The sequence below is a fragment of the Vicugna pacos genome, chromosome 16, assembly GCF_048564905.1.
Source record: "Vicugna pacos chromosome 16, VicPac4, whole genome shotgun sequence".
Classification (NCBI taxonomy): Eukaryota; Metazoa; Chordata; class Mammalia; order Artiodactyla; family Camelidae; genus Vicugna; species Vicugna pacos.
The window spans coordinates 7,272,839-7,299,682 of NC_133002.1; the positions used below are offsets into that span (position 1 = coordinate 7,272,839).

The 26,844-nt window shown below is 55.8% G+C and overlaps 2 protein-coding genes across 5 annotated transcripts in view; both read right to left on the reverse strand.

Annotated features, from left to right (window-relative positions):
- SPNS2 (SPNS lysolipid transporter 2, sphingosine-1-phosphate) overlaps positions 1 to 4,291 on the reverse strand; it is a 34,587-nt gene extending 30,296 nt beyond the window's left edge. For 2 of the 4 annotated variants that reach the window (XR_012060209.1, XM_072940358.1), the window contains exon 1: positions 3,709 to 4,230. Coding sequence is in view for 3 of the 4 variants with exons in the window: in XM_072940358.1 (XP_072796459.1) it covers positions 3,709 to 4,087 (379 nt within the window). In the remaining variant the exon portion in view is untranslated. Of the gene's footprint in view, positions 1 to 3,708 lie in introns of all 4 variants that reach the window. The other 2 variants (XM_072940357.1, XM_072940359.1) reach the window with 2 other exon arrangements.
- Positions 4,292 to 12,513: 8,222 nt separating this feature from the next.
- The window catches only part of SPNS3 (SPNS lysolipid transporter 3, sphingosine-1-phosphate (putative)), a 39,169-nt gene continuing 24,838 nt past the window's right edge, over positions 12,514 to 26,844 (reverse strand). Inside the window, exons 9-12 of the mRNA XM_072940360.1 lie at positions 20,003 to 20,068; positions 14,167 to 14,265; positions 13,864 to 14,035; positions 12,514 to 12,914 (exon numbers count right to left, since the gene is read on the reverse strand). Of these exons, the coding sequence (XP_072796461.1) occupies positions 12,826 to 12,914; positions 13,864 to 14,035; positions 14,167 to 14,265; positions 20,003 to 20,068 (426 nt within the window). The 3' untranslated portion in view covers positions 12,514 to 12,825. The remainder of the gene's footprint in view (positions 12,915 to 13,863; positions 14,036 to 14,166; positions 14,266 to 20,002; positions 20,069 to 26,844) is intronic.

A 26,844-nucleotide genomic window follows, 5' to 3' on the forward strand; every position in this document is an offset into this window, starting at 1 on the left:
CATTTCACAGATGGAAGAATGGGAGCCTAGGGGCACAGGCAGCCCTGGCACCAGGACGCAGGGCTGGGAAGCAGGGACCCAGGACCCTTGCCTGAGGAGCTCCCTCCTTCCCCTGACCTGGCAGCCATGAGTGGGCTCAGAATGGAAAGTAGGTGGCTGCCAGGCTGGAAGAGGCCATGGGAGCAGGAGCCACGTGCCCTAGGGGAGCTCGAACTGCCCTGTTTAACTGAGCTGAAATTCATCTGCCCAGAGGGCTTTTGCCCATGGCCAGCAGAATCTCTGAGTTTCCAGGCCAGAAGCAGGGCGCCTGCTTTCACCTTGACCGAGAGAAGACAGCACTGGGGGTTCTGGTCCTGCACTGCTGCTGTGTGACCTTGTATGAGTGCCAGCGTTCTCCTGGCATCAGTGTCCCCGTCCACCCAAAGAGGTGGAGGGAAGGACTAAGAGGTGATTTCTGGGCTACTTCAGTTTCATCCAACTGAAGCAATGCTCAGTAAGAAAAGCAAGAGTCAGAGCCTGGCCCTTCTCACCTGCTTTTCAGACCTGCTGCCCTCAGGGGGTTCTCATGGGGAGGAGGAGAGGCCATAATTAGCCGGATCACAGGGTGGCAGGGTGGCGCTGGGAATGCTAGAGCAAAGGCAGAACCTACTGGAGTTCCCAGGATGAAGACCAGCGCTGGTGAAGAAGGGAGGGGTTCGCCAAAGCATCCCAAAGGGGACTGTCAGAAACTGAGAAACAGGAGGACACCATGGCCAGGGCACAGCTTGGGCAGAGGCATGGAAGAGCAGTCTGCTGACATTTGTGAAGCTCTCCTAGGAGTCTGGCCTTTTCCCCCGCTCTTAAGAGACAGTCTTAGTTATGCTACACATCCCGGGAAGTGGAGGGATGAAATGACCACTCAGAAAGCTCAAGCAACATCCCCAAGGTCGCTCTCAAGAGCCTGGACTTGAACACTGGCATCAAAGACTCTAGACCTTCACCGTCCACCATGGTGTCCCCTAGCCACTGTGGCCGTTGGGCACCTGAAATGCAGCCAGTGCAAACTGACATGTGCTGTAAATGTAAAACACAAACTGGGTTTCAAAACTCAGTAAGAAAAGTGGGCAAAATATCCCATTGATAGCTTTTCTACTGATGATATGTTGAAATATGTTAGATATATTGAGTGCAATAAGACACATTATTCATTCATATTTCCCATTTCTTTTTACTTTTTTAATGTGGTTACTAGAAAATTTTAAGTTCCAGCCATAGCTTGCATTATATTCCTTTTGGACAGAGCTGGTCTATACCATGAAGACAGAAATGCACAGGCTTAAAGGAAGAGAGTAGGAACTTCCCCCATTTTTGATGGGGTGCCAGGACCAGATGGTGAGGTTCTCAGGGATCAGGGGGGTGCAAATATCAAAGGTGACTGAGCAGTGGAGTGTCTGCATGCCCTCCTCTGCCCCAGCTGGCCAGCCAGCAACAGGTGGGATGACCACTCCCCTGCTGTGTCCCCCAAACCCCTAAGACACGTCAAGCCACAGTAGTTGCCATAGAGATAGTAAATCTTCCTGAAAACAGCTTGGCAGCAAGGGGCTGGTGGTAGGAGAGTCTACCATAAAGAGAGAGGGAGGGAGCCAGGCTTATCCGGAGAGGAAATCTGTGATGCTGTGAGTTGGGGGCGGGGTGGTGCACGAGCTCCCACCCTAGCAGGAATGGGAAGGATGCATGGTGTTTGCACAGAACTTTCCGGGCCTTCCTCTCCACTGCCCCACCCCCCTTACCAAGTCACCAAAAATTTGCTATGTTGTTCTCCCATTCTGACTCTCGGACCCAAGTGGGGGTGGAGGCAGAAAAGCACTAGACCTCCCTGATCCCACCCTCCCACCTCAGCCCCTAGCAGTTTCCCTAAGAATAAGGCGAGGGGAGGGTCAGGAGGCTGAAAAAAATGTTTCAAGTTGTTACAGAAGCAGACCATTCATTGCCCAGCTGAGAGGGTGGAAAACACGGAGATCTCACGCCACTTTGCAGTGCACTCTCCGGACCACCTTGGACAAGGGTCGCCAGTTGCCTCGGTTCCCCAGTCTGTGTACAGAAGTCCATATTGAACTAACTACAGGCCCCCGATGTTCTCTGACTTCTCTCCACTATGTGGTGACACCTAAGCTCCCAGGTCCCAGGCAGCATGGCCCAAGCATGACAGAGCCTGGTGCATTTGGGTGATGCTGGGTATTCCTGTTCACCAGACCCAAGTAAGAGCCTTTTGGGGACAGCCCAAACCAGAAACTGGTGCCACTGGTACCCATTTCCAACTCCCCGCAGGAAGAGATAGAGAGAAAAGGGGTCTTGAAAGTGGGAGTCGGGGGAGGGGGAAGCCTCTACGCTTGCATCAGAATTCTCCCTTCCACTTGACACAAAACCCCATTCAACAGAGGGGGTGATTGAGTCCTGGGGAAGGGGACCCAGATGGCGTATGGTTTATGCCAGGGATCTCCTCCCTCCATAAGCACAAAGTTTTCTTTAGAGTCAGTCCCAAATTCCACCCGTTATCTTTTTTTTTTTTTTTCCTCCTTGCAGTTTCAGATTTTACTAAGCTGTGGTTAGGCAGGTTCTGGCCAGCATGCCAGGTACACAATCACTGCTCTCCTGTGGCAGAGAGCCTCCACAGGCTAGCTTGGCCAAAGTCCTTTTCTCCCCAGGCTGCACCATTCCCACCGAGGGCCAGCTCAATTTAGGGAAAGTTCCATACTCACAGACCCCTGAGAACTGGGGGAGGGGAGCTAGCAGACTGGAATCCCAGAACACCCTTCCATCGCCAAAGGGACCAGGGATCAACCACCTCACGAGGGGGGAAACAGACCTAAACACAAGCTAAGACCCGCCCAAGGTCACACACCAAGCACAGGAGGAGCAAATATGGGACGAGAAGAGAACTCAGTTGTTCTATCGACCCGCAACCCTTCCCCAAGGCTGGTTCCAGGAGATGCTCACAGAGGATGAGGCAGCCCCTCTCTATCCCTAGTGGCCTGCGCCCTACCCCAGGCCCCAAGCGACATGGAGCAGGAAGAGGCGTCTTCAGGCCTCTCGCAGGGGCCAGCTGCAAACCGCATCCTGGGTCCCCAGGCGCCGCGGACCCGCCCCGCCCCTCCCTCCGCTTCGCTCGTCTCCCCGCAGCCCCAAGCCTTTGTCAGCCATGCGCTCACACACACACATATCACCGCCGCCCGCGCGCACACACTTGGTCTCCTCGGGAGCACACCCGCAAGGGGCGCGCGCACTCGCCGCACGCACGCAGGGGAGTGGAGGTGGCGGAGGAAGGAAGGAACTGACGGCTACTGACAGACAGACCGCCTAGGCTGGGGGAAGGGGAGGAGAGGCCCGGGAACCTGAGGCTGGGCGGGAGAGGGCGCGGAGGCCAGAATGCAGAAAGGCGCAAAGGAGACTCGGAAAAGAGGACAACGGATGAGATGTCAAGGGCTGGCGAGGATGCGCCGGCTACTCCAGAGGTGGGGACTCTCCCAACCCCTAGTCTGGGGGTGCAGGGGGCAGTCCTTAAATTGAACCCATGGAACATGGGGCATCACTTGCCCAGTTGTGCCTAAGCGGAGGACCCTTAGGGGCCCCCCGAAAGGCTTGGATATAGGGAGCCTCGGACCAAAGGCTCCCCGGGCTACCTCAAGGTAGAGGGTCCTGGTTCTCGGGCTGGGTGGGGCACTTGCTCACCTGCTACGGTGTACCTGTCCAGGTAGTTGAGCACGTTGCCCAAGCTGAGGATGGCGGCGGCTGCTCCCCGCCCGCGGCCCAAGCTGGCTGGTTTGGGCTGCTGAACGCCGGGGCCCTTGCCAGCGGCTGCACTGCTTGGGGTGCTAGGGGTGCTGGGGGTGCTGGGGGGTCCGGACGGGGCCCCCCTCACGCTGCCCGACAGCGTTTGCACTTCATCGTCTGCAGCCGCGACTCCAGCGGCGCTCGCTGCCCGCGCCCCACAGCAACCGCCACCGCCAGCCCCTCGCTGCGCCCCCCGGCGCCGGCGCCGCCGCTCCGCGTCCGCCTCCTCCTCCTCCGCGCCGCCCGCCGCCGCCGAGGCGCATTCCAGGCACATCATGCCGGCCGGGATCGGGGCGGCGGGGGGCGCGGGGGACGCGGGGCCCAGCTTGGGCCCACTCAGTGCGTGCGTGCGCCCCGGAGCCGCCGCTGCACCATCCCGGCCGGGCCCCGTCGGCTCCTGCGCTCCGGCCCGGCTGCGGCTCTGCCACGGTTTCAACGAGACAAGCCGCTGTCGCCGCTGAGACACTGACAGCTGCGGCCCGGCCCCGCCCACCAAGCTAGCGCCCAATCAGCCCCGGGCTCGGGCCAGAGCCCCGCCCCGCACGTGCTGCCCCCGGGGGCAGGGGGGGGCCAGGCCGCAGAGCCCCTCCCGCCCGACGGGGGCGCAGTCACTCCGGAGCCGAGTGGCCTCGGAGGCTGGCAAGGGCCAGAAGGGGTTTGGGGGAGCTACGGAGCTGGGAGTAGCATGCGGGGAGCCGGACTCCCCAGCACCCTCTCAGTGCCCTCCCTCCCCATTCCCTACCGTGGCGGAGACTCTGGGAGAAAGCTGAAGGCTCGAGCTCAGGGCATGTGGACATCCTGGAGAGAGGGTCTCAGTTAAGTCAGGGGCGCCAGTAGGAGAGCCCGTGGCCGCTCCAGCAGCTACTTATCCGCCATGATTTAGTTCAGGGAGGGCTGCATAAGAATCAAGTAGCTTGACTGTGGGGGCTTGGTCCAGGACTCAGGCCTCCACCAGGCACAGAAGGCTATGTCGCCCACCTCCCCAGGGAAACACAGATCCAGCCCCCAGTCTTCCCCTGGGCCTATTCCTGTGTGCGCACCGAGGCCCTACCCCTGCCTCACAGAGAGGCAGCCTCTGGCAGGGAGAGCCAGGGCTGCAACTGGGACCCACCGGAAACAGGGCATTAAAAAGGGGCCTTCTCTCCTGAGGGCACACCAACTGTAAGCATCAGACTTCCAGCTGTGCACTGGGGAAGGGACAAAGCCCTGAACAGGAGATAGGAGGTTGGGTCATACTGCAGTGGCATGACCATGGACAAGATCCCTAACACTCTCTGGGTCTCAGTTTCTCTCTGTGTGGGAACCAAGGAGAAGACGATTCAGATGATCCAAAAGTCAATGCATGCTCACTCCCCGTTGGGGGAGAGGGAAAGTCCTGTGTCCTGAGGAGAGTGGCTGTGTAGCTTCTGTATTCAGGGACTCAATCTCCACTTTCACCCATCTCAAAGACGCTGTGGTTCTAGGAAACCCCACCCCACCACCACCAATTAATTTGTTTGAGCCTTTGATTGAAATGAAGATACCGTACAAAGTGCTGAGGACAGAATGCTAGAACTAGACACCAGGAAACCAGAATTATTCCCTGTGTTTCACACACATGTCCCAGGGCCCAGCTAGCTGCTGTCAGGGTTGGCCCTGACCCAGGTTGGTGTGACAACACTGGCCTGGGCTAGGAGCTCAGTTCCCACTTCAGGCTGCTCCAGATCCCACGTCCATCGGCAGGTGTCTCTCGAGAAGGTGTCGGCCACAGTGAGTCACGGCATAGCCAAAGGGTGACGCAGCACAAGGCACTCCCCTCCCCCTCCTGCCCCACTCTCTTGTGAGCACAGTTAATCCCCAAGCTGGTGTTTCTTGGCACCTTCGAGGTGTATTTTAAATTCTGTGAAGTGACTAAAAATATGCTTCGTCGTGTTGGGTATGAATGACTGTGACGGGAGGGTTAGGAAAACAGATTTCATTCTGAAAGTTGCCTTGCTGCCTCTTTGCAGCTTGCTGGGTGCAGGCCTGCAAAGCTAGATGGGGGAAGTTCCACTGGGTGGCCCAGGATGACAGGTGATTAACAGGTGAGAACAGACCTAGGAGCTCCATAGGGATGGGACTGAGCTCTGGCAATGACCTTCATAACTGTGTGATGGTGCCAGCTAGAGGACAGTGCCCAGCTGTGGGATGCAGCCAGCTGTGAAGGAGGCGCAACCATGGCACTAAGGCCAAGACAGTATAAGGAACTGTCCCCTTCCCACTCCCCAAATTCCTCATCCTTTCAGCCACAGCCCTGCACAGGGAGGCAGTTTTAGCCCTAGACCAGAAAGGGAAGCACTCCCTTTTCACAGCACTGCCTTTCCACCACTGGCTAGGCTCCAAAACAGGGGAAGATGACAGAGTTTTGAGCCTTTTAAATTTGGGGGACCTCTGAGCTGCCACCAAACAAGTCAGTCATTCCCACTCTGTGGGTTTTTCTGGGATTTTAGTTCAAAGGCACTCTCTAGAGTGGGTCCTTGAGTGGGATAAGGGGCCACCAAGGGCAGAGTGGTAGGGAGGACAATAAGCCCCTTTGAGTTGTGTGGCCCTGGGCAAGTCACCGTGGCCTCCTGAGAGCCTCAGCTAGCATCATGGGACCATCAGCTATAGAACTTGTAGGTTCTTATGTCCATCTCACCAATAAAGAAACTGAGACCCAGGGAAGAGAAGTAATCTGCCTAAGGTCACATAACTAGTAAATGCCAGGGCTTGCACTAAACCCAGGTATGTCTGCCCCCTAATCCAGTGTCTCCCCTACTGCTCCACAACGCTGCTTCTCCAGGCCAGAGCTTCCTCACCAACAGAACGGAGGCTGATCTCAACAATGGCTAAAGAGCCTCCTAATACTCACTAAGACCAGACCATAATTTCAAAACCAGTGGGACACAGGACATTAGTGGCCAGTGTTCCAAGGGCATACTGGGGAAATGGTGGGGATAAACATAAATAAATAGGTTTCCTTACTGAGGAACGTATCCAGGCCTTTAACCTGAGACTGTACATTGGGAATCTCCCACAGAGAGGTATAGGCTGCCGTCTCCCCATGTGTACTTGACCACTGAACATCTTGTAAGGGGACTACAGCTTTGCAGAACACACTCTGGGAAACACTGGCTCCTCCATGGCTGCTAACTGGGAGCTCAGTCCACCTCCCCTCTGCCCATCCCCCCACCACAGGAGCATCTCCAGGGCGCAGCCTCAGTCTCCCCTCTTCTCACGTGGCACACTCTCTTGGCAGCCTCTCACCCATGCTTGGGCTTTCAACAATCATCCACATGCCCAGGATACCCAGCCTTCATCTCTAGATGTGGCCTCATCTCAAGGGTCCGAATGCGGTCTCCTACACACTCCCCCTAGATATTCCCCAGCACTTAAACTCAGCACACCCAAGACTGAACTCATCCTCTTTCCCCTCAACCTGCTCCCACCCGGTATCCATTACCTCTTGACAAATAGCAGCAGCATCCACATTGTCCCCAAATGGAAATCTGGGAGCCATTTGGGATTCCTTCCCCACTTCTATGGCCTGTCCATTTTTTCTCTTTAATATCTCCCCATTGCTCACAGACTTAGCTCAAATTTCTCCATGTCTCACTTCAATCCTTTTAAAACTCAACACCGCCTACTCCAACATACCCCTCTGGTTTTTTCTCCATATTACTTGCCAGTAATTTTTCTAAGTCACACATGTGACCCCATCACCAACTTGCACACAACCTTTCCATGGCTCCCCACTGCCTATAGGATTAAAAATATCTAAATTGCTTAACATGATCTCCATGACCCTTTATAACCCTTCATGACCCATGCCAATCTCCAGCCTCAGATCCCACTGCCTGTCTCTCAAAATTACACTCTACCACACTGAAGATGAAGCTTCCTGAACTCACTCACAGTTACTATACTTCCTGGAGCCTAGAGGAGTGGCTGGAATTGGGGGTGTTTATCTATAGTCCCCCCTCTCCCCTTGACACAAAAGCCCTTGTCCTATTAACACAATGATGATTCAGGACCACGGAGAGCGTCACCTGGGCATCCCCCTCCCCTGGCTTTTCAGTCCTGCACTGTCTATGCTGTCTACCTAGCGCACTCCTCCCACTTATGCTTCAGAGACCCAGCACAGACATGACTTCCTTCAGGAAGCCCTCCCTGACCCACCTGAACAACTGTCATTTCCTCCTCTGGGCTCCTTAACTAACCTGGGTATCCCTCCATCACACCAAACTCACTGTGCTAATTACACTTGTACATGAGCCCACCACTCCCCCCTCCACGAGCCCCACAACAGACCATGAGCCTGGAGGGCCTATACCCTGTCTGATTCATCCCCGCAGTCCAGGACAGAGGAGGTGCTCAGAGAATGTTTGTTGATTGAATGAGTAAATGACACTTAGCAGGTGCTCAGGAAATATGTGCTGATTTGCATCATGTATCTGCTGCTCTGTGTGACTCAGAAGCCAGCCAAATTCCTCTCCTAGCCTCTCTGGAAAAGGCATCTTCTCCCTGATTGGCTCCACCCTCTACTAGCTTCCCTGTGCCATTTGAGTACCTTCTCCACAGGTCACCACCCACAGGTGGGAGAGGGCATCTTCGTTCTGCTCCTGCTGTTGCCAAGCCAGGGACTTGTCAGAGCCCCTCCATTCCCCAGCCTGGGCCTGCCTCATAAGCTCTGCTCAGAACGCTTCGTCTCTGCCTCCCTCTCCAGCTCTGAACAGATGGCTCTGAGTCCCCACAAATACAGAAGTTCCTGTTCTGTCATTTGAATATTTTTAATGCTTTCTGAATTATAGAAGCTGGACTCAGACTATCAGAAATGAAGACTCCCTTAAAGGACATTGAGTCTGGCCTCTTCCCTGTCCCATGGAGAGGCTGCATCTGAGTGGCCTGCCCAATATCATTGTAATGGACACTGTCTTTGGTTCTGTGTGTCTTTTGGTCTTTTTTTTTTCTTTCATTGCTGTTTTATTTTGATGCTCAGTGTCCATTCCCCTTCATAATTGCACCCTAGTTTCCTGGTCTTAATGGAGCTATAAATCAAGGGATGGGCATAGGATCCAACTGGGCTCTCTCATCCAGGGCTTTAAATCTTGAGTAGAGTGGGAAAAGAATAGGGAAAAATTGCCTGGAGCTCTGGCGAGGGCCCCCCAGTAAGATGACTCAGGAGCCCTGGCTCCTGAATCTCCCATCTTCCCATAGATTTTGTGAGCTCCTGGTTTGCTTCAACAAATCTCTTTCTTAAGACATCAGTCAGCTTCCATTGCACACAACCCTACAACCTTAACCAGTGCGGTCTCACAGAAGGAGCACATGGAGTCATTCACCTCCCTGTGTTGGATAAAGCTTGGCTCCAACAACCTCTGGTGCCTCCAGCAGCTGCGTTGAACCAAACAAGCTCACAAGCCCACCCAGGCATGGAGGAAAGAAGACACTTCAGGGAAGGAAACAGACAGACTGATGTCTGGTGTTGCAGAGGGACAAGCCAGGATTGAGGGGTGATCCCCCTGATGCATGTGCTCAACCCTCCAAGCCTGAGGTCAGGGTGGAAGAAGAGTGTTATCACCAGTACCCTAGAAACACATCCTCAAATGAGACGCCCAGGCACACACACACTGACAGGAACACCTGCATACTGGGATGACACCTGGGAGCTGGAATGCAGCATGTGTCCAGGAAGAGCAATTAACACAGAAAGCGAGCAGGTCAGGCTTGAGGGCCTCGTCCTGCTCAACAGCATGTTCCCCCGTCAACATTCCCAACAAGTGAGTCTAGCGTACCAGGGACTGGGACCACTCAGCAAGTGACCTTTTGGCCAGAAAAGTTTGTGTTCTACTGACCACTCCTCCTGCCTAGCCTGAATGGCCAGGCTCTCATAGACCTACGCCTGTGAACTCAGCCTGGTGAGGTCTGAGGGCCCAGCCCCAGACAGGAAGAGGGTGGGGAGCTGAGTATAGCTGGGGCTTGGGTTGGTTGCAGAACAGATACTGGGCTCTCCCTCCCAGAGTCCACCAGTCTCGGAGCTCCCACCCTGCCTCCAAACCTCCTATAAACTCCCGGCAGGGCTTTCTGTCTAGCTCAGTCTCAGAAAGCACCACCCTGCCCTGCCTGGCAACCCAAACCTCAGAGTGCGCTTGAGTCAGATGGGACTACCCTGATCACAGGATCCGGCCCCATCTGAAGCCCTCCAGCCCCAGGCAGTCTCTCCTGCCTCCTCTCCCTCCCCCAGAACACATAACCCCTGCCTCTCCGACCAACCACACCCCTCCATGATTCATCACCAGTATCTTCTGTCTCAGCCCCCTGCACCTTTGACCGATCCCTCCACCAGGAATTCCCTTCCCCACACCTTCTCTGGCTATTTACCAGCTCTTAGGCCACGTCCTCAAAGCTTCTGAGGGATGTAGGCCCCCCTTCTGCCCACAGATGTGCCTCCCTTGGCCTTGCAGAGTGTCTCCCTATTTTTTCTAGGGCTGTGAGGTCCAGGGCAGGGTTGGAGTCAGATTCACTGCCCAACACCAAAACGGGAACTCACTGATACCAATATATGTTTCTGGAACTGGCATCAGTGAGGTTTCTGATCTTTCTCCCCAGCCGCTGGACGCCGGGATGGAGGAGGCAGGGTGGCTGGTGCCTATTTCCTGGGGGGTAATCTTCACAGAGGTCCTCCCCAGGACTGTACGGAGGAAGATTCAGAACTTACTGCTGAGCTTCTGTGGAACTAGACCCAGCCTGTGAGAAATCACATGAGGCCCAGGTTCGAAAAACCACATTCAACACACCTCTTAAATATAACTGGGGCGTCCACAGCTAGGAGCTGACAGGAAGTGGCCCAGGTACACAGCCAGTGAATGCCATGGGGGGCCATGACATCCTGGCTCCTGCACAGACTGGCTGCCTCCTTCTTAGGAGAAACCAAGTGTAATACCATGATTTATAATAAGAAATATATATTTGGTCTTTGTCCTGTTTCTGACACAGAGCTCCTAAAATCCTTGGAATTTCCTAGGTGATGGGAGCCTGCACAGTGCCTTTTGTTTGTTAATGAGGTGACTTTTGGAATTCACCTAAGGACGGGGCTGGTTGCCAGAGAGCCAGCCACGTGATGAGAGGGTTGGAACTTTGAGTACTAAACCCCCACCACCTCCAGGGAGGGGAGAGGGGCTGGAAGTTGAGCTCAGTCACCAGTGGCCCATGGTTTAATCAACCATGCCTAAGTAATGAAGCCTCCATAAAATCCAGAAGGACTGGGTTGGGAGAGCTTCCGGGTTGGTGAACACATGAACATCTGGGGAGAGTGGTGCATGCAGAGAGGGCATGAAGGCTCCACGCCCTTTCCCTAGACCCTGTCCCATGCATCTCTTCCATCTGGCTGTTCCTGAGTTATAGCCTTTATAATAAACCGGTCATCTAGTGAGTAAATGGGTTTCCTGAATTCTGTGAACCGCTCTTGCAAATTAATGGAACCCAAGGAGTGGGGCGTGGGAACCTCTGAGGTCACAACCTGGACTTGTGATTGGCATCTGAAGCGTAGGGCGGGGGTGGCAGGGGCAGTCTTGTAGGACTGAACCCTTAACCAGAGAAATCTGATGCTCTCTCTGGGTAGACAGTGTCAGAATTGAGTTGAACTGTAGGACACCCAGCTGGTGTCAGAGAACTGCTTGGTGGTGAGGGAATGCCCCCCTCTCACCTGTGCCCACATTATAATTGGCTATAGAACCCTTACCAAATACCCCCAGGAATCCTTTTTCTTGTAACTTCAGAGGCAGCCTGTTTCATGAGCTCCAAGTGTCAGATCGTGGGTTGAGGGGCTGGTCAGCCCGGTGATGGCTGCTCCTGAGGGAAAGCTGAGACTTGGGTTGTGGGGGAGGTGTGGGCTGAGCTCAAGAGTCCAGCTCCTGGAGCTTGTCCCATCCAGTGATAAGGGGCAGGGATGGAGCAAGCAAGGGTCAGGAGGTGAGCGTGAGTCTAAATCACTGCTCTGCCCACAGCTGCTGGGAGGCAAGCCCAGCCTGGCACAGCGAAGGTGGCGATCAGCGAGCGAGCAGTGATTGCCCGGCAGGGCACTGGGGGAGGGGGAGAGGCACTCATGCTCATGGCAGAAAGAACATGCCTCCCCACTGCTGCCCGCCTGGAAGCTGTTGGTTTCCTGCAGGGTCCACTGTGTGCAGCTGCTCTGAACCCAGTGGCCAAATGTGAGTCCCACAGAGCCAGCTTTCCCCATGGGCTGGGCTGGGGCCAGAGCATGGGGTTGAGGTGGGGGTCAGGGCGCAGAGCAGGGCACAGGTACAAGGCCATGCGAGTCCCCTGGTGTGGCTCTGGGGCAGCGGGGTCTGTGCAGGCTTGGGCACTTCTCAGAGCGGTTCCCTACATCTTGCAGCCACACCCCCACACCAGCCAGAGGAGAAACCCACCCTCAACACTGCTGATTCAGCCCCATCTTTTGCTCAGAGGGTGAACTCACACAGAGCGGTGTCCTGTGCCCTCCTGACCCCTCAGAGTGGGGAAGCTGGGTCAGAGCGGGCAGTCCAGGGTGAGGACACCTAGACACTCATGCTGAGCAGCCTCCTTGGTTTCCAGAGCAGCAGCCCTGCATCCTTGGCCCAGACTGCCCACCTCCGCCTCTCTTGCTTCCAATCCCAGCAGAGACACCTTGAGGCTATAAATAACAGGATTGTCTACAGGCCTATATCCATGGGCTTTGTACTGGCCATACTTTAATCGGGGCCCACAGGCAGCCAGGCTGAGAACCCCAGGCTGGAGCGGCCTCGTGCTGGGTGTAGGCACAGGCGTGGGCCTCCCGCGGAGGGTGGTGGCAGCTCAATTCCCAGCCCAGCCGCAGGCGCTGCCAGCTATCTAGCCGGGAGCAAAGAAGTGGCAGGTGCAGCTCGGCCAGGGCCTCAGAACCACAGCCAAAGGTGGGCAGAGGCACTGAGGCAGTGGAGGCCACCGGGAGGGATCCAGGCCAGGTGGGTGGGGCCTCCTCACTGCAGGGCAGGGGCCTCAGTGGTCCTTTGTGGAGGCACTCATGCCAGGAAGTAGGGGTTGGCTCTCCATGGCCTTGCCATCCATGTCCTTATTGTCCGGGGTCCCTGTGGGAGGAAGGAGCTCAGCCAGCCCCAAAGGAGGCAGAAGGTGTTTTGGGACCAGGTCTGGGCACAGGCTTTCACAAAATACCCTAGCTTCCATTTTCAAAATAAATTCCAGATCTGACTCCTTGTCTCTGCCTTCAATGTCATCACCATGGTCCCAGCCCCGCTGCTCTCCCCTGATGGCTGCCAGCCTCCTATAGCCTCTTTGCTTCAACACTGACCCCCTACAGTCTGTTCTCAACACAGCAGCCAAAGTGGTGCTTTTATGATGTAAATCAGACACCCTGGGGCTTGTCCACTGGAAACTCCATAGCAGCTTCCATCTCACTCAGAGGTAAGGCCTCAGTCCCTACATAGGCTCCCAAACTCCCCATGCTCTGGCCCCATTACTACCACCTTCGTCCTTACCACTGGCCCCTTGCTCCTGCTGCATTCACACTGGCCTCCTTGCCCTCAAACACATCAGGTACATTCCTACCTCAGGGCCTTTGCACTGGTTGTTCCCTCTGCCAGGAGCACCTGCCCCAAAACAGCTGCATGACTCACTCCCTTATCTCCTCCAAATCTTTGCTCTAAGGTCACCTGTGCAGCAAGGACCTCTCTGACCACCCTTTCAAAAATTGCAAACCTGCCCCGACCTGTTCCTCTCTCTCCACTTTCCTGCTTAACGTCTCTCCATAGTACGTATCACCTCCAACATCCTCTATCTTTTGCTTCTTCTGTTTGTTTCTTGTTTATTTCATTTTCATAAGGGCTTAGACTTGGCCTTCACTCCCCAGCATCTGCAGCCTTGCCTGGCACATAGCAGGGGAGTGATAACTATTTTTGAATAAATACATAAATGAAGGAACAGATGAATCAACTGGCCAGGGGCTCAGGGGGTGGCTGGTGCTCCTTGCTCCTCTGGGGTCAGCCCTGAGCCTGGTATGGGTGCAAGGGGCAGGGCTACCTGGGCCAGGCTGCTGGGCCAGGGCCTGGTCTCTCTCCAGGTGCAGCGTAGTCAGCCAGAAGCAGCCGCCACCCAGGATGATGACGAAGACAAGACATAGGAAGCTTCGCCGGAGACTGAGGAAGTGCTGCAGGTGGGAATCAGGGCCCTCGTCCCGCAGGGCGCTGGAAATCTGCAGAGAAGAGAAACTGGGTCTGCCAGGCCCACCAGGCCAGCCTCCAGGCCTTCCTCCAGGACAGTTCCTCCCCTAGGCCCTCCCCATTCCCTACCCACTTAGGCCTGCCTGGAGTCACCCAGTCTTACAAGTCCAGTGAGGTAGGGGCTGCCGGCATCTCCCAGGATGTGGCTCACTGTGATCTGAAGTGCCCCTGCTGTTCCCCAACACCTGGGCACCACCACAGACTGCAAAACACAGGAGAACCAGGGGAGCTCTGCAAGTGAGGGCAGAGAGCAGGTGCCCCCTCACACCCACTCCTGTTCCCCACCTGCCACGGGCCTGCCTGGCAGCGTGAGAGGCTGGCAAGGGAGTCAGCAACTTCAATGCCTGAAGCACCACCACCAGGACATCAGGCCCCTCCTCGGTTCAGGAAGGTTCCCCAGTCCCCTGGGATGGAGCTGCCAGGCCCCTGATGGAGGCCACCCTTCTTGAGGGTTTTCCTGGAACCAGGGAGACCAGGCCTGCCTGTGACAACACTGATGGGGCTGGGGCGTCCCAGCTTAGAGGCCCAGGAGGCGTTAGTGTGGGCTGTAGGGTGAAGCAGGTGCACGGCTAGGTGTCTGCATGTGTGGGCACCTGGGTGGGGTGGTGTGGGGGCTCAGCCTCTCTCTCAGGAAGTTGAAGCCCCTCTGGGCAGAGACTAAAGGCAGCCTTGCTGGAAAGACCTACATCGTAGGGGGTGGAAGGTTAAGAATATGAATTCCGGAGTCAGGTTGTCTTGGGTTCTAATCCCACGTCCCCCACTCGCTAGCTGTGTGACTTTGGGCCAGCCACTCCACTTCCCTGTGCCTCAGGCTCCTCATCCCCATATGGGGCTAATAGCACCTGCATGGAGGATTTTGTTTATTATCATTCTCCATCTGCTACCTGGAGGCTTCAGGTGGACATCAGACAGAAATAACGCCCTATGAGTCCAGGAGGCAGAATGCTTCTGGGCATTTGAATATGCTGTGCCTTCTGCCTGGAGAGCCTTCCCCTCTCTGGTCCAGCTGGAGCATCCCTATTTGCCCTTCAGGACTGACTTTGGGCTCACCTCCTCCGTGAAGCCTTCCAGAGTTCAGGTGCCTACCCTGAGCTCCCACAGCCCCTGTGTGCATTCCTAGCTGAATGCACATTCCCCACAGCTGGAAGGGTTCCATCTTTGTCCACCTCCCCTCACCCCTACAGCGTCTGGGCAGCAAAGCTCCTGCCTAATTTCTCCCAGGCTCCCTGGGGTACAGCAAGGCGCCAGGCACAGAGGGGACTCGCTGAGAGTCTGCCAACTAAGTAAGTCAGGTAGAACCATCTGGGACACTGGTCCCAGGAGAAACTCTGCCAGAACCCAGGGGTGCAAGGAGGGACGGGTGTTGGGGGAGGAGGGGTTCAAGTAGAAGCCACATGGTCAAGTGGTCCCAAAAGGGCAGCCACAGGGGAGCTTTCCACCCCAGAGTCTTATCCCCAAGGACTAGCTGTCCATAATCCAAGCCCATCAGAGAATAATAACAATGATAGTTACTGACATTTATTAAATGCTTCCTGTATGCATTTTATATATCTCCTATATATATTTTCTATATCCACTCAACCAACCCATGAGGGAGATACAATTACAATCCACATGTTACAGATAAGGAAACCCTCCACAGAGAGGGTGAGTAACTGGCCCAGGGTCACCCAGCCAGGAAATAGCAGGGCTGAGATTTGATCCCAGGCCTTCTCCTCCAGGGTCTGACCATTGATTACTCTGCCATTAGGAGCAAGGAGGAGCCTCTCCAGCAATATTTATGCATTTGCTATAGAATGTTTGAACAACAGCAAGGGGAACTAAGAGGACAAACTCACCCCTAGCCTCACAAGTGGGAAATTGTTAGCGAGAAGAGGGAAAAGTGCTCCTGGCAGGGGACAGGGTGAGCCAAAGTGGAGGCAGGAGCCCAGGGACTGGGAGCCGCAGGACTGGAGAGAGGAGCCCTGTGGGTGGGCAGGGCACTCCCGAGGATGACCGGCTGGTCCTGGAGTCACTGGCACTGAGCCACTCTGTCCAGGTGATGAGAGAAACCGGGCCTCCCACTCATCACTGGGACCTGCCAACAAGCCTGAGAAGGAACTGACCACAGCTTTGCACCTTCCCCAAGTGCTTCCTTCTCACCCCATAATTATGTGATTACTCGCTGGTGGTTCTGGGCAGAAGGGCAGGGCCTCCTAGAACATGGGCCCTAAGCATCCAGAAAAGTCCATGCAGGGGCTAGGGCTGCTTGGATCCTCAGAGAGCCATCCCTTTCTCCCTTCCCAGGAACTCGGACCTGCTGGAGCCAGACCAGTCCCTGTTGCTGGTGGTGGGAGAGGTCTGTCTCCCCAAGCCAGTTCAGGGTCCCCAGGTCTCCATACAGCCGAGGGGCCAAAATTGGGCCCCCCACCAGCAGCTGGAGAGCCCAGAAGGTAATTTTAGAAGTTCAGAGGCTTTTGAGTTCCCAAAATGCCAGGCTCACTCTATTCTGAGACAAAAACACCTCTGTTTTTGACTCACCCATCTTAGAAGAGCTGTTCCCTTTATAGCCTGGGGCATAACCAGCGCCGATCAAGGGTCTGCACAAAGTCTGAGTGGCAGCCACCAGGTGCAGACTCCCTGGCAGCCTGCCTCCCATCCCCGACTCAAGCCTCACACCCAGACACCCCTGGGAGTGTGAGACAGACAAGAGAGCAGACGGCCACCTAGGGGCAGGAGGCAGTGCGGGAAAGCATGGAGACACTGATGGAGAGAGAACGGAAGAGTGACTGACGACCACCCATCTGGGCTAGGGGATGGTTGCCAGGGGTGGTCTGAGGTGGGTCTTGGCTGTGACAGGGCCAGATCCTTTTTATTAACTGACCTAACAGGAGGCAAGGTCTTCCCAGTGCGCAAGGAGTGAACTCCCCATTGGAGGGTGTGTGAACAAGGGGAGGGACTGGGCTAGTCAGAATTTTGCAAGGGGTTCATGGGCTGGGCGGCTGGCTGTGCTAGACCAGCGATCTCCAGGTGCCTTCTGAGCAACATCGCCATCAGGATCCCATGGGACATTCATTAGAAATTCAGACCCCTGGACCCCAACATAGACCCAACCAAATTAGACTCCAAGGACAGAGGGCCTGGAAGCTGAGCTTGTAACAAGCTCCCCCAAACCCAGTTCTTATGCCCCATGAAGCTTGAGAATCACTGGACCAGAGAGCCCCTGAGGCCCATCCCCCAGAGAATCTGGATTCTCCTCCTTGTGGAGAAGGGGGGCAATGAGAGGAGTGTCCTTGAGGCAGGACTGACGTGCGGCCCGGGGAGTCCTCAGCGACCCTCAGGAACACCTGTGACGCAGACACTAGCTCACTGGTCCCTGGCAGCCTGGGCGTAACTGGTAGGTCCTGTCTTTCTACCTACTGCGCACGTGAGCAAACCAAGGCCAGAGAGGTTGCTACTTAGCCAGCCAGAGAGCAGCAGAGCTGGGAGTGGAAACAAGTGGGCTGTTCTAGAACCCTGGTTCTTGGGCTCTGCTGCCCTCTCACCTTCTCTGCCTCAGGAGCAAGGGCAGGCGAGCAGATGGGACCTCCCTGCACTTCCTGCCACACCAGTGTCCCCTACACACTTCCTGCCCCTGCCTGCTTCCTCCCCAGCCCCCATCCCACTCCCTGCTGGCCCCTCTCCACCCACCTCCCCTCCTGCCCCCTGGAGGCTGCTCCTGCCTCACCTCTAGAAAAGGAACACCTATGTCCTATGTGGAACCTATGTCCTGCCAGCTCCAGCTGCCATCCTCCTCAGTGCAGCTTCTTACAGGAGTTATACTCTGGGTCTCCTCGCCTCCCACCTTTCCTCACCCTGCTCTGAGCTGGCATCTGTCTGCCTCTCCACTGCACAGCCCGGGTCCCCACAGCCCGCCCCTCACTAGCATTTGGCCCAAGACCACTCCCTCCCCAAGCCTTCCCCTCTCTGCCAGAGAACTGGGCTCCAGGAACTGCAGGGACTGGTCCAGCTCTGGCCACCAAAGTGTCACAAGGCCGTCCTTCACTGAGGGCCTTCGGGAAGGTGGGCAGGTGGGGGAAGGGGAGCAGAAGCTTTCCTGGGATGACAGGTCCTGGCTAAGCTATGGGGGCTGCAGGCCTCTGAGCCTGGGGAGGGGGGTGGGGAACAGCGGGTGGGCTGGATCACGTCCAGCCCGTCCCCCAGGGCAGCGCCAGTCAGCTCCCCAGCAGAATCAGATGGTTTAGACTATGGCTGACTGGCTCCCAGCCCCTCCTCTCCCCTGACCCCTGCCCCCAACCCAGACACAGCTCTGCAAAGAGCCTGGCTCTGCCAGGTTAATCATTCTTGCAGACACAGACACTGGGGAACACGGGCGCAGTCCTCACATATCTGGGGGCTACCATGTGGAGCAGGGGGCAGGAGCGTAGGGGACAGGCAGAGGGAGCTGGGGCAGGTTTCAGAGCACAGGCTGGGGGGTGGGTAGTTCATTCCCTGTGCCTGCAAGTGGGCGACCCCACTCAAGCCAACGTCTGCCAGCACGATCCCATGTACCGAGGGCTTTCCCTCAGGCTAGCTCGCTCACCCCGCCAGGCCGGTTGTGATTACCCCTTTTTATAGGCAAGGAAACTGAGGCCCAAGGCCATTCAGCAGGTCTGTGGCTGAGTCTGGGCTGCAGACCAAGTCTTCTGTATGAAGGGAGGAAAAGAGAAGATCCACCAGCCCTGCAGCTGATACACCCACCCAGGAGTCAAAGACAGGGCAGCCCTGTCTACACTTGCTGAGCCTGGGCCGTGGGGACAGGGAAGAACATCTAGACAGAGAGCGAGCCTCCGGTCCACAGTAGTATTCAAGCAGGTCTTGCTGGCTAGTTAAATGACTTCCCTTCCTCACAGCCCTTTCAAACCAAGATTCCAGGATGCCAGGCTTTCTTTGGGAGACGGACGATGAGAGAGCAGAAACCTCTGACCTGCTATCAGAACCCAAGCCAGCATTCTCGGTGCTGGACACCAGGCAAAAGCTCCACACAGTTCATCTCGTTTCACCCACACAATAATCCATGAGGTGTTTTCATCTCCATTTTCCACACACAGAAACTGAGGCTTGGAGACACAAAGTGACTCGCCTAGGCCACACACAGTAAGTGGCAGAAGCAGAGCAGAAACCCAGGCCTGTTTCCTGAATCCAGGTTCATGCCCCTGCACTAGACAGCTCTCAGCCGACTGCCAAGCTGCTCTGGTTCCCTCACGCCCAGCATTAGACCATGCCAGGCTGCCAGGAGGCAGGAGGAGGGCTCTTGGGGTCCCCCTCGGTCTGGGACCCTGCATAATCCACAAGGGCATAGCCCTTCAGTGTTCAAAAACTTCCCCTGCACGTCTCCTAGAAGGAGGCAGGGAGGCTGGGCAGAGAGTGTGCGGCTCAAGAAGGGCGGTGCTAGACTCTGAACCCAGCAGTCGTGTGATCAGGACAGCAGCAGGCCTCGCTACAGCCTGAGCCGGCCCCTTGCCTTGCAGCCCCTGATACGGAAGCTGGGGCAGCCTGGACCCACCTGGGCTCAGTGGCCTTGAAGTCTGGCATCCCTGTCTGCACACCGAAAGCAGAGGCCTGCTTACTGAGAAGGAGTATGGTCAAGAAAGAGGGAGGGAGGGAGCCCTAGAGACAAAAAGCCTGGGCCCCAGTCCTGGCTCAGCCTCTGCATGCTGTGTGAGCTTGGTCCAGGCACCTGCCCTCTCTGAGACTCCATTTGCTCATCTACAAAATGGGAGTGATGGTCAGAGATATGTTTGAGAGTGTCAGGGAGGCCCCTGGTCCAAGGTAATTGTTCATTGACCTTGGTTCCCTAACCCATGGTCTCTGAAGCTCTCCCAACCTCCAGTGGCCACTCAACAGCAGAAGTCCAGTGGTGAGTCCACAGTGTTCAAGAGGCCCCAGGACCAGCCCTCCACTCCAACTGCCACACCTACCAGCAGGATGTCAGCGACCACTGCGCAGCTGCAGGATAGAAGCAGCTCCCCAAGGGCCAGGAACGCCTGTGGACACAGGGCAGCCAGGGTGAGGCTTTCTGGACCTCGCGCCTACCCCTCCCCATGTTGTTTCTTCCTACCCGAGGAGAGGGAGATTCAGGCGGCACAGAGGAAGGCACTGTTGAGACTTACTGGGGTGGATGAGGACTGGAACTATTTTCCCAGTTCCAGCAGCCGCCAAGATGGGTAGACATTCTCATGGGCAGACAGGCAGCCATGACCCAGACGGGAGTGCCAGGGACGAGCTCTCCCCCTGATGGATGGCCCCCAGGGTCCAGCCCTTGAGGTCACCCAGGGGCTGCAGGAGGAGGCAGTCAGGACTCCCAGGCCACTTTTAAAGATGGGGAAACAGACTTAGAGGAGAAAGGTCCAGGGGCTGCTTCAGGCTGCCCACCCCTCCCCTTGTTCCCTGAAGGCCTGTGTACACCAAGGAGGTGCCTACTGAATGCCAGCCAGACCACTTGGCCCAGGCACCCCATCGACAGCCCCGCCCAGGCCATCCCCCTCCCAGACCCCTAGAGCGGCTCAGGGAGGTAAGCAAGCCTGGCACAGTGAAACTGCCGGGTCAGAGCCGGGGCTTGCCAGAGGTCGATAGCTGGCCCAGGGCAAAGCCAGCCTGGAATACTGGGGGCTTCCGGCCCCATCCAGCACCCACCCCCACCCTGCGCACCTGTGGGGCTGGGATAACCTTGTGTGCCAGCCCCCTGCCCCGATATCTGCCAGCAACAGGAGGCCCCTGTGGGCCTGTCCCTCCCAGCTCCCCGAACCCCCCAGCTACTAACAAAGGATTAGGACAATCCTCATTGCACTCACTCAAGAAGAGTTTAATGAAGCAGCAAGGAGGGATAAAAGGCTCATTTCTCAGAGCTTCTAAGAGCTTATTGCGGGAGTGGAATTAGTCATTCTTGGAGTCACGGGACTGTGCCCAGGGCAGCCCAGGCTCCAGCACCCAAAGGCTTGCAAACACCCAGGACAGAGGAACCAAAGGAACTGAATACTTGCCAGGCACGTCCACCCTTGTCACCCATCTAACGCTCAGCCACCTCATAAGACATATCATTACACCCATTTCACAGATGAGAAGACTCAGGCCCCAGGTCACACATCAAGCCACTCTCCGGTGAGCCCCTCACCCCCGTGGCTGACCCTGTGCGAGGTGGGGGACAGGAGGCTGTCCGAGAGGCCCCAGCAGCCACAGTGCTGGGGAAGGCTGGCACAAAGGAAGTCAGAGGAAAGCCTAGAATGGGGAGGGCTTCCCAGTGGAGGTGGCGCTGAGCAGAGCCCTGAAGGATGCGCAGGATCAGGATGGGCTAAGAAGAGCCCCCAAGCCACGCCAGACAGAGAACCCCCATGAGCAGAGGTGAGGAGGCTGGGCAGGCAGGAATGTGGCCCAGCGCTGCAGAGAAAGGGCTGGATGCACCAAGGAGGGGGAGCAGCCGTGTGTCCTCCCAGTCTCACCAGCCCTTAGGCCGCCACAAACTGGGGAACCCTGAGGGCAGGGCGGGTCTCCCTCTGGGCCTGGGGCCGGGGCCAGGCACCCACAGAGGTCTGAATCAGGAAGCGGCTGGCGGGCGAGTCTTAGGCGGGGCCCAGGCAGTCTGCAGACCCACATTCCAGCTTGACAGGGTCTGCCAACCCGGCCTCCTGGAGCCACATGAAAGTCCTGGCAGCTGACACCCATCCTTCCCTCAGACTCCCACCTCCACCGGGGCTGCCAGGCCGCTGCCCTCCTCACAACTGCCGCTCGAGGGCATCCCGCCCTCCATGCCCCGGGCACCAGCCCCTCCAAGCTGTGCTCTCTGCTGGAGCTGAGGCCCCCGCCTCATCTCTCCCCGGCTCCTTCACGCCCACAGGACATACTGAAATACACCTTTTCCTTCCTCCAGCTGGAGTAGGGTGGATCCTGACCCCAAAATAGAGCCGACAGGAGGGAGGCTGCAGCCACAATGGGACCTTTCAGGTGAAGAAGCCGCCCCAGGAGGCCAGGTTTCCTCAGACACACCTGGAAACCCACCCCATGCCACCAAATCCTCGTCTCCACGGGATGGCTTTGAGGGGTGAAGGGCCCAGCTGCGGAGAGGCTGCCGCCTAATCCTGTAATTACAGAGTCTCTTGAGGCGGCTGCCTGGGCTCAGGGAGGGACACTCCATCAGAGAGGTGCGCCCTCCTGGGGGTGGACGGCCTGGCCCCACCCTGCCACGTGGGGCCACCCTGGGAGGTCACCACCCCTCTGGGCCTTGGTTTCCCCAGCCCTACAACGGTGGGGTAGCTCAGATGCCACACCAGGTGCCTCCAGGGCCAACTGCCTAGGCTGTTAAAGCTGGGAGTTTGTGTTCCCCACGGGCTGCGTGTGAATCGGGTCTTAGAGTCCGAGGGCTTCCACGACCACTTCAGACTTGGGTTCCGTGATCATAAAACAAAACAAACAAGAAGAGCCGTGGTTTGAGGTCAAGTCACGGTGAAGAATGAAGCCAGCTGTTCAAAGCTCCTCTGGCATAGGTCCCTCAGCCCCACCCCGGACACCCTCTCCTGCATGGCCACAGGCCCTTTGCACTGTCCAGGTCCCCAAACCAGCTCTCTCCTGCTGTCCCCGCCCATCCCCCTACCCTGCATTACTGTCCTCACCCAGGGCAGTTGAGGCAGCTGAGACAGGCCCAAGGCATGGACTGGCCCTCAGCAAGCTGCACAAATTGCTTTTCCCCAGAGGTGTCCTCTGTCGCTCAGACCAGACACAGAGAGAGGGAGGACACATGCCTTGTTTGCCCTCCAGTCACTGATTCCTGTCCATTCTGCATCCTAAATGTCCCTCAGATCTGCTCCCTCCTCCCATCCACTGTGGGAGGCCTGGTCCAGGCCACCCCGGGTCCCTCCTCCCCACCACTTTCCCAGGCCCCATCATCCCTCCTGACAGCAGCCCCGGAGGGGACTTCCAAAAGGGAAATCTGACTCTGCTCTTGTCCCCTTAGCGCCTGTGCAAGCTCCCCTGCACCCTGGCTCAGTCCCCCTGGGCGACAGGGCCTGGGAATGCTGCCTGGAGCCTGAGAAACGTGGAGCCCCTCAGCCCCGGGCCTTTTCCATTTCAGACTCAAGAGGATTTCCCTCAAGCTGGGACCACGACAATGAATACTTCTGGCCTGAGTCACCCCTGGCCGGAGCAGCGTGCGTAGACACACAAGCTCACACACAAGAGCTCCAACACATGTGCACTCATACCTAGACACACAACCTGGGAGACACACACAAAACTCACACACCACAAGGACACGCATATGCAGGGCAAAGGGATGATATTCTAAGTATTAAAACGTGTGGCAAGAGTACCAACCAACCAGACGGCGGCTGCCAACACTGGTGCAGGCTTGCTGGGGTGAACTTGCTGGAAAATGGCCTAGTGTGTATGCTTGCAGGCTTGTGGTCTCATAACACGGACGGCAAGTTGTCCACACACAGTCACACGGGCACATACACGTATGCAGGTGCGCAAGCTTGCTCCTCCTTTTGTACTCATGCACGTACATGCACACAGATGTGAACACACTCATACCTTCACACACACACCCCCCTCCTCATGCACACCTGCACACACAGGTAGGCATGGGGAAGGAGCAGGAGAGAAGCTGGGGCACCCGCCCCAGAGAAGGCTCAGCCCCTGCCGGGTAGAGAGGACAATGTCTTTACCCTGGCCCATCTCAGTCTTCCAGCTGGGCAGTAACTGAGCTCTGAACTACAAAGAATGGATTCTAGGCGTCCCCAGGAAAGGAGAAGGCAAACATCTCCCAAGGGCTAGCTAAGGTCCATCCTCCCCTTGCACGGGTCACCTCTTCGCTCAGTGTGTTTGAGACAGATGGGACGCAGGCCCCCAGCACAGAGTGGCTGCCAGCAAGCTGCCGGGCTGGCTGGCACACTTTGCCCCTGGGCCTGCCAACCTGTAATTGCAGGCCTGGCTTCAGGGCATAAGGGCACCGCCCAGCTACCCGGGGGCCAGCAACAGCCCAGCAGCCTGGTAGGCAGGCGGGTGGGGAATGAGCTCCAGTCCTCCTGGAGGATTCAGCTGAGACTGCAGGCTCTCCATGAGGGCTCTGCTGCCCATCCAGGAAGAGACCTGTTAGATCCTGGCAGGAAGGTAGGGCCCTCCAAGGAAGGAAAAGGGGGGCCTCTCTCAGCCCCCCTGAGGCAGCCCCTGGCAAGGCCCACTTCCTGTAGCCCAACATGCAAGAGAAAAAGGGCTTATCCAAGAAGCCCCCCAGGGCCAAGTGGTAGGAGAGATCCCCAGAGCTGGGGCACCTGCACAGCCCAGCTGTCTGGGCTACCTGGGGTGAAGGCAGATCCTACAGCCAACCCTAGAATCCTTAGCTGACCCTGACTACAGCTATGATGGACACACATCCTGGCTGCTCCCCACCAACCACCGCATAAGGCTCCCTTGTGGGCACCAGGCTGGGCAGACACAGGGCCTGCACCTTTGGTCCTTGCTCAGGAGTCTTCAAGCTAAGAAGGTAACATTCTGTCCCAGATGTAAAGACCTTGGTGACAGCCAAGCTGGCTCTGCTCTGTGTGGTGGTGGCCACATCTCTCCTTGTGCAAACAGGGAACTCAGAGTTATGATCTAGCTTGGGCTGGAAGGAGCCTTAAAGATCATGTAAGGCAACTCCTGTATAAAGATGGAGAATTGCAACTGCATATTTCCCTTCCCCCTCAAAGTGAAAAACAGGAAGTCAAGGGGGAGGGTTTAGCACGCATGAGGTCCTGCGTTCAAGCCCGGGTACCGCCATTAAAACAAACAAACAAAGAAACATAATTACCACCACCACCCCCCAAAAAATAGGAAGTCAGGGGAGAAAATATTTTTCACCAAGGAAAAGAACAAAGCCTAATGAGGTAAGTATAAAATATTGGCAGCCAAGAAAACAAACAAACAAACATATGATTCTGGAGTATAGCCCTTCTCAGCTTCCCACTCCCCAAAGCTGTTCTCCAAAACCCCCACATCTGGAGGGAAATAAACTGAGTAGGGGTCTCTTATACCCACTCTTAACTAAGAACCCAGTGGGAAAAGCTACTGGGGAGAAATGGGTAAAACTGGAGAAAGTGAATAATGACTCCAGTTACTGACTCCACCTGAAAACGGCCCTCGTTTCAGAAGGGAATCCTGGTAATTAAGTAGAAGGAACCCTGTGGTAGAGCATTTACCTAAATCCAAGGAGAGCAGAGCCCAGGTGTTCTGACAAAGGCTCCTCCTGCTTCACCTGAGCCCTGTAATTTCCTCAGGCAACAAAACCTAAGACTCAACTCTCAAACTGCAGCCCCTTTGGAGAAGAGAATGGTCACAGAGAAGGCTGGAAGAGAGTCAGAAACAAGAGTCCCCCAAGCTACATCAAAGCAAACCTGCTATCGGAGCAAAGATGTCCAAAACCAGACAAGGGAAAAGCACTTAGCATGTGAACTGTGCAAACGTACAGAAAAAAGAAAGACAGAGGGAGGAAGGGATTGGGGGGAGGAAAAAGAAGGAAGGAAGGAGAAAGAGGAAAAAGAAAGAGAGAGGAAGGGAAGGAGGAATGGGGGTGGAGGAGACGAGAAAAGAGAAAGAAAGAAAGAGGAAGGGACAGAGATGGAAAAGGAGGGAGGGAGGGTGAGAGGGAAAAGGAAGTGAAGAAGAAAGGAAGGAAGGAAGGAAGGAAGAGAGAGAGAAATGGGAGAAGAGGAAAGGGGGAAAAGTGGAAAAGGAAGAAAAGAGAAAGGGAGGAAGGAAGAAAAAAGAATACAACCTAAAAGACAAATAAGAGAAGGAACAGGAAGAAATTCCTTATAATTGTTTCAAACCATATTGAACATTAATTCAGTAAGGAAAGAGCTCAAAGATGAAATGAACCCCCAAGAGGATGTAAAAGATATCACAGGCCTATGGAAATAAACGGAGGAACAAACATTATTACAGAACTAACAAAAATGTTTAGAAACAGAATAGACATCAAACGAAGTAGAGTCATGGATACAGAGAAAAGACTTGAGATAATCTCACAGACTGATTGATTTTTGAAAACATTTAGAGAGGAGTAAATGATACGGAAGACAGACAGAGAGGATCAGGCCTGGGACTATGGTGTGGCAGGGAAGCATCTAGGGTACCAAACTTAAGGAGGCACTCAGTCTCTGAGTTGCGGAAGTACAGAGTCAGCCCCTGAGAGTGAGTGCCTCCTTAAATTGTGTGACCTGTATGCCTTGCTGGCCTCATCCTAGTCCCAGCCCAGAAGATGATCCAATACAGCTAAAACATCCAACAAAAACAAACAGAAGAAATATTCAAAGAGATGAGACAGGGAGGGAGGATACTCAAGACTGCTTCAGCAGATAAGAACACTGTTCTGAAGAAATTTTTATGTGATGTAGAATAGTTAGCATCAAAACATAGCCAAGTTGTTGTGAGCAGCTACTAACATGGCTCCAGAGAACCACACCTCTTTTCTCACCCTTGTGTAGTCTGGACCTAAGGGTGTGATTTTAATGAGCAGAACACAGCAAAAGTAATGGGATACCACTTCTGTGATTAGGTTACAAGAGATTGCGACTCCCCTCAATAGACTCATCTATTGCCTTCTCAGCCTGCACACTTTCATGAAGGGAGGTGCCATATGAAAGAGGCCAACACAGCAAAGGACCCGAGAGCAGGCTCCAGCCAACAGCCAATGAGGAGTTGAGCCCCCAATCCAACAATGTACAAGGGTCCAAATGCTGCCAACAACCACGGAGTGAGCTTGGCACTGGATCCCTCCCCAGTTGAGCAT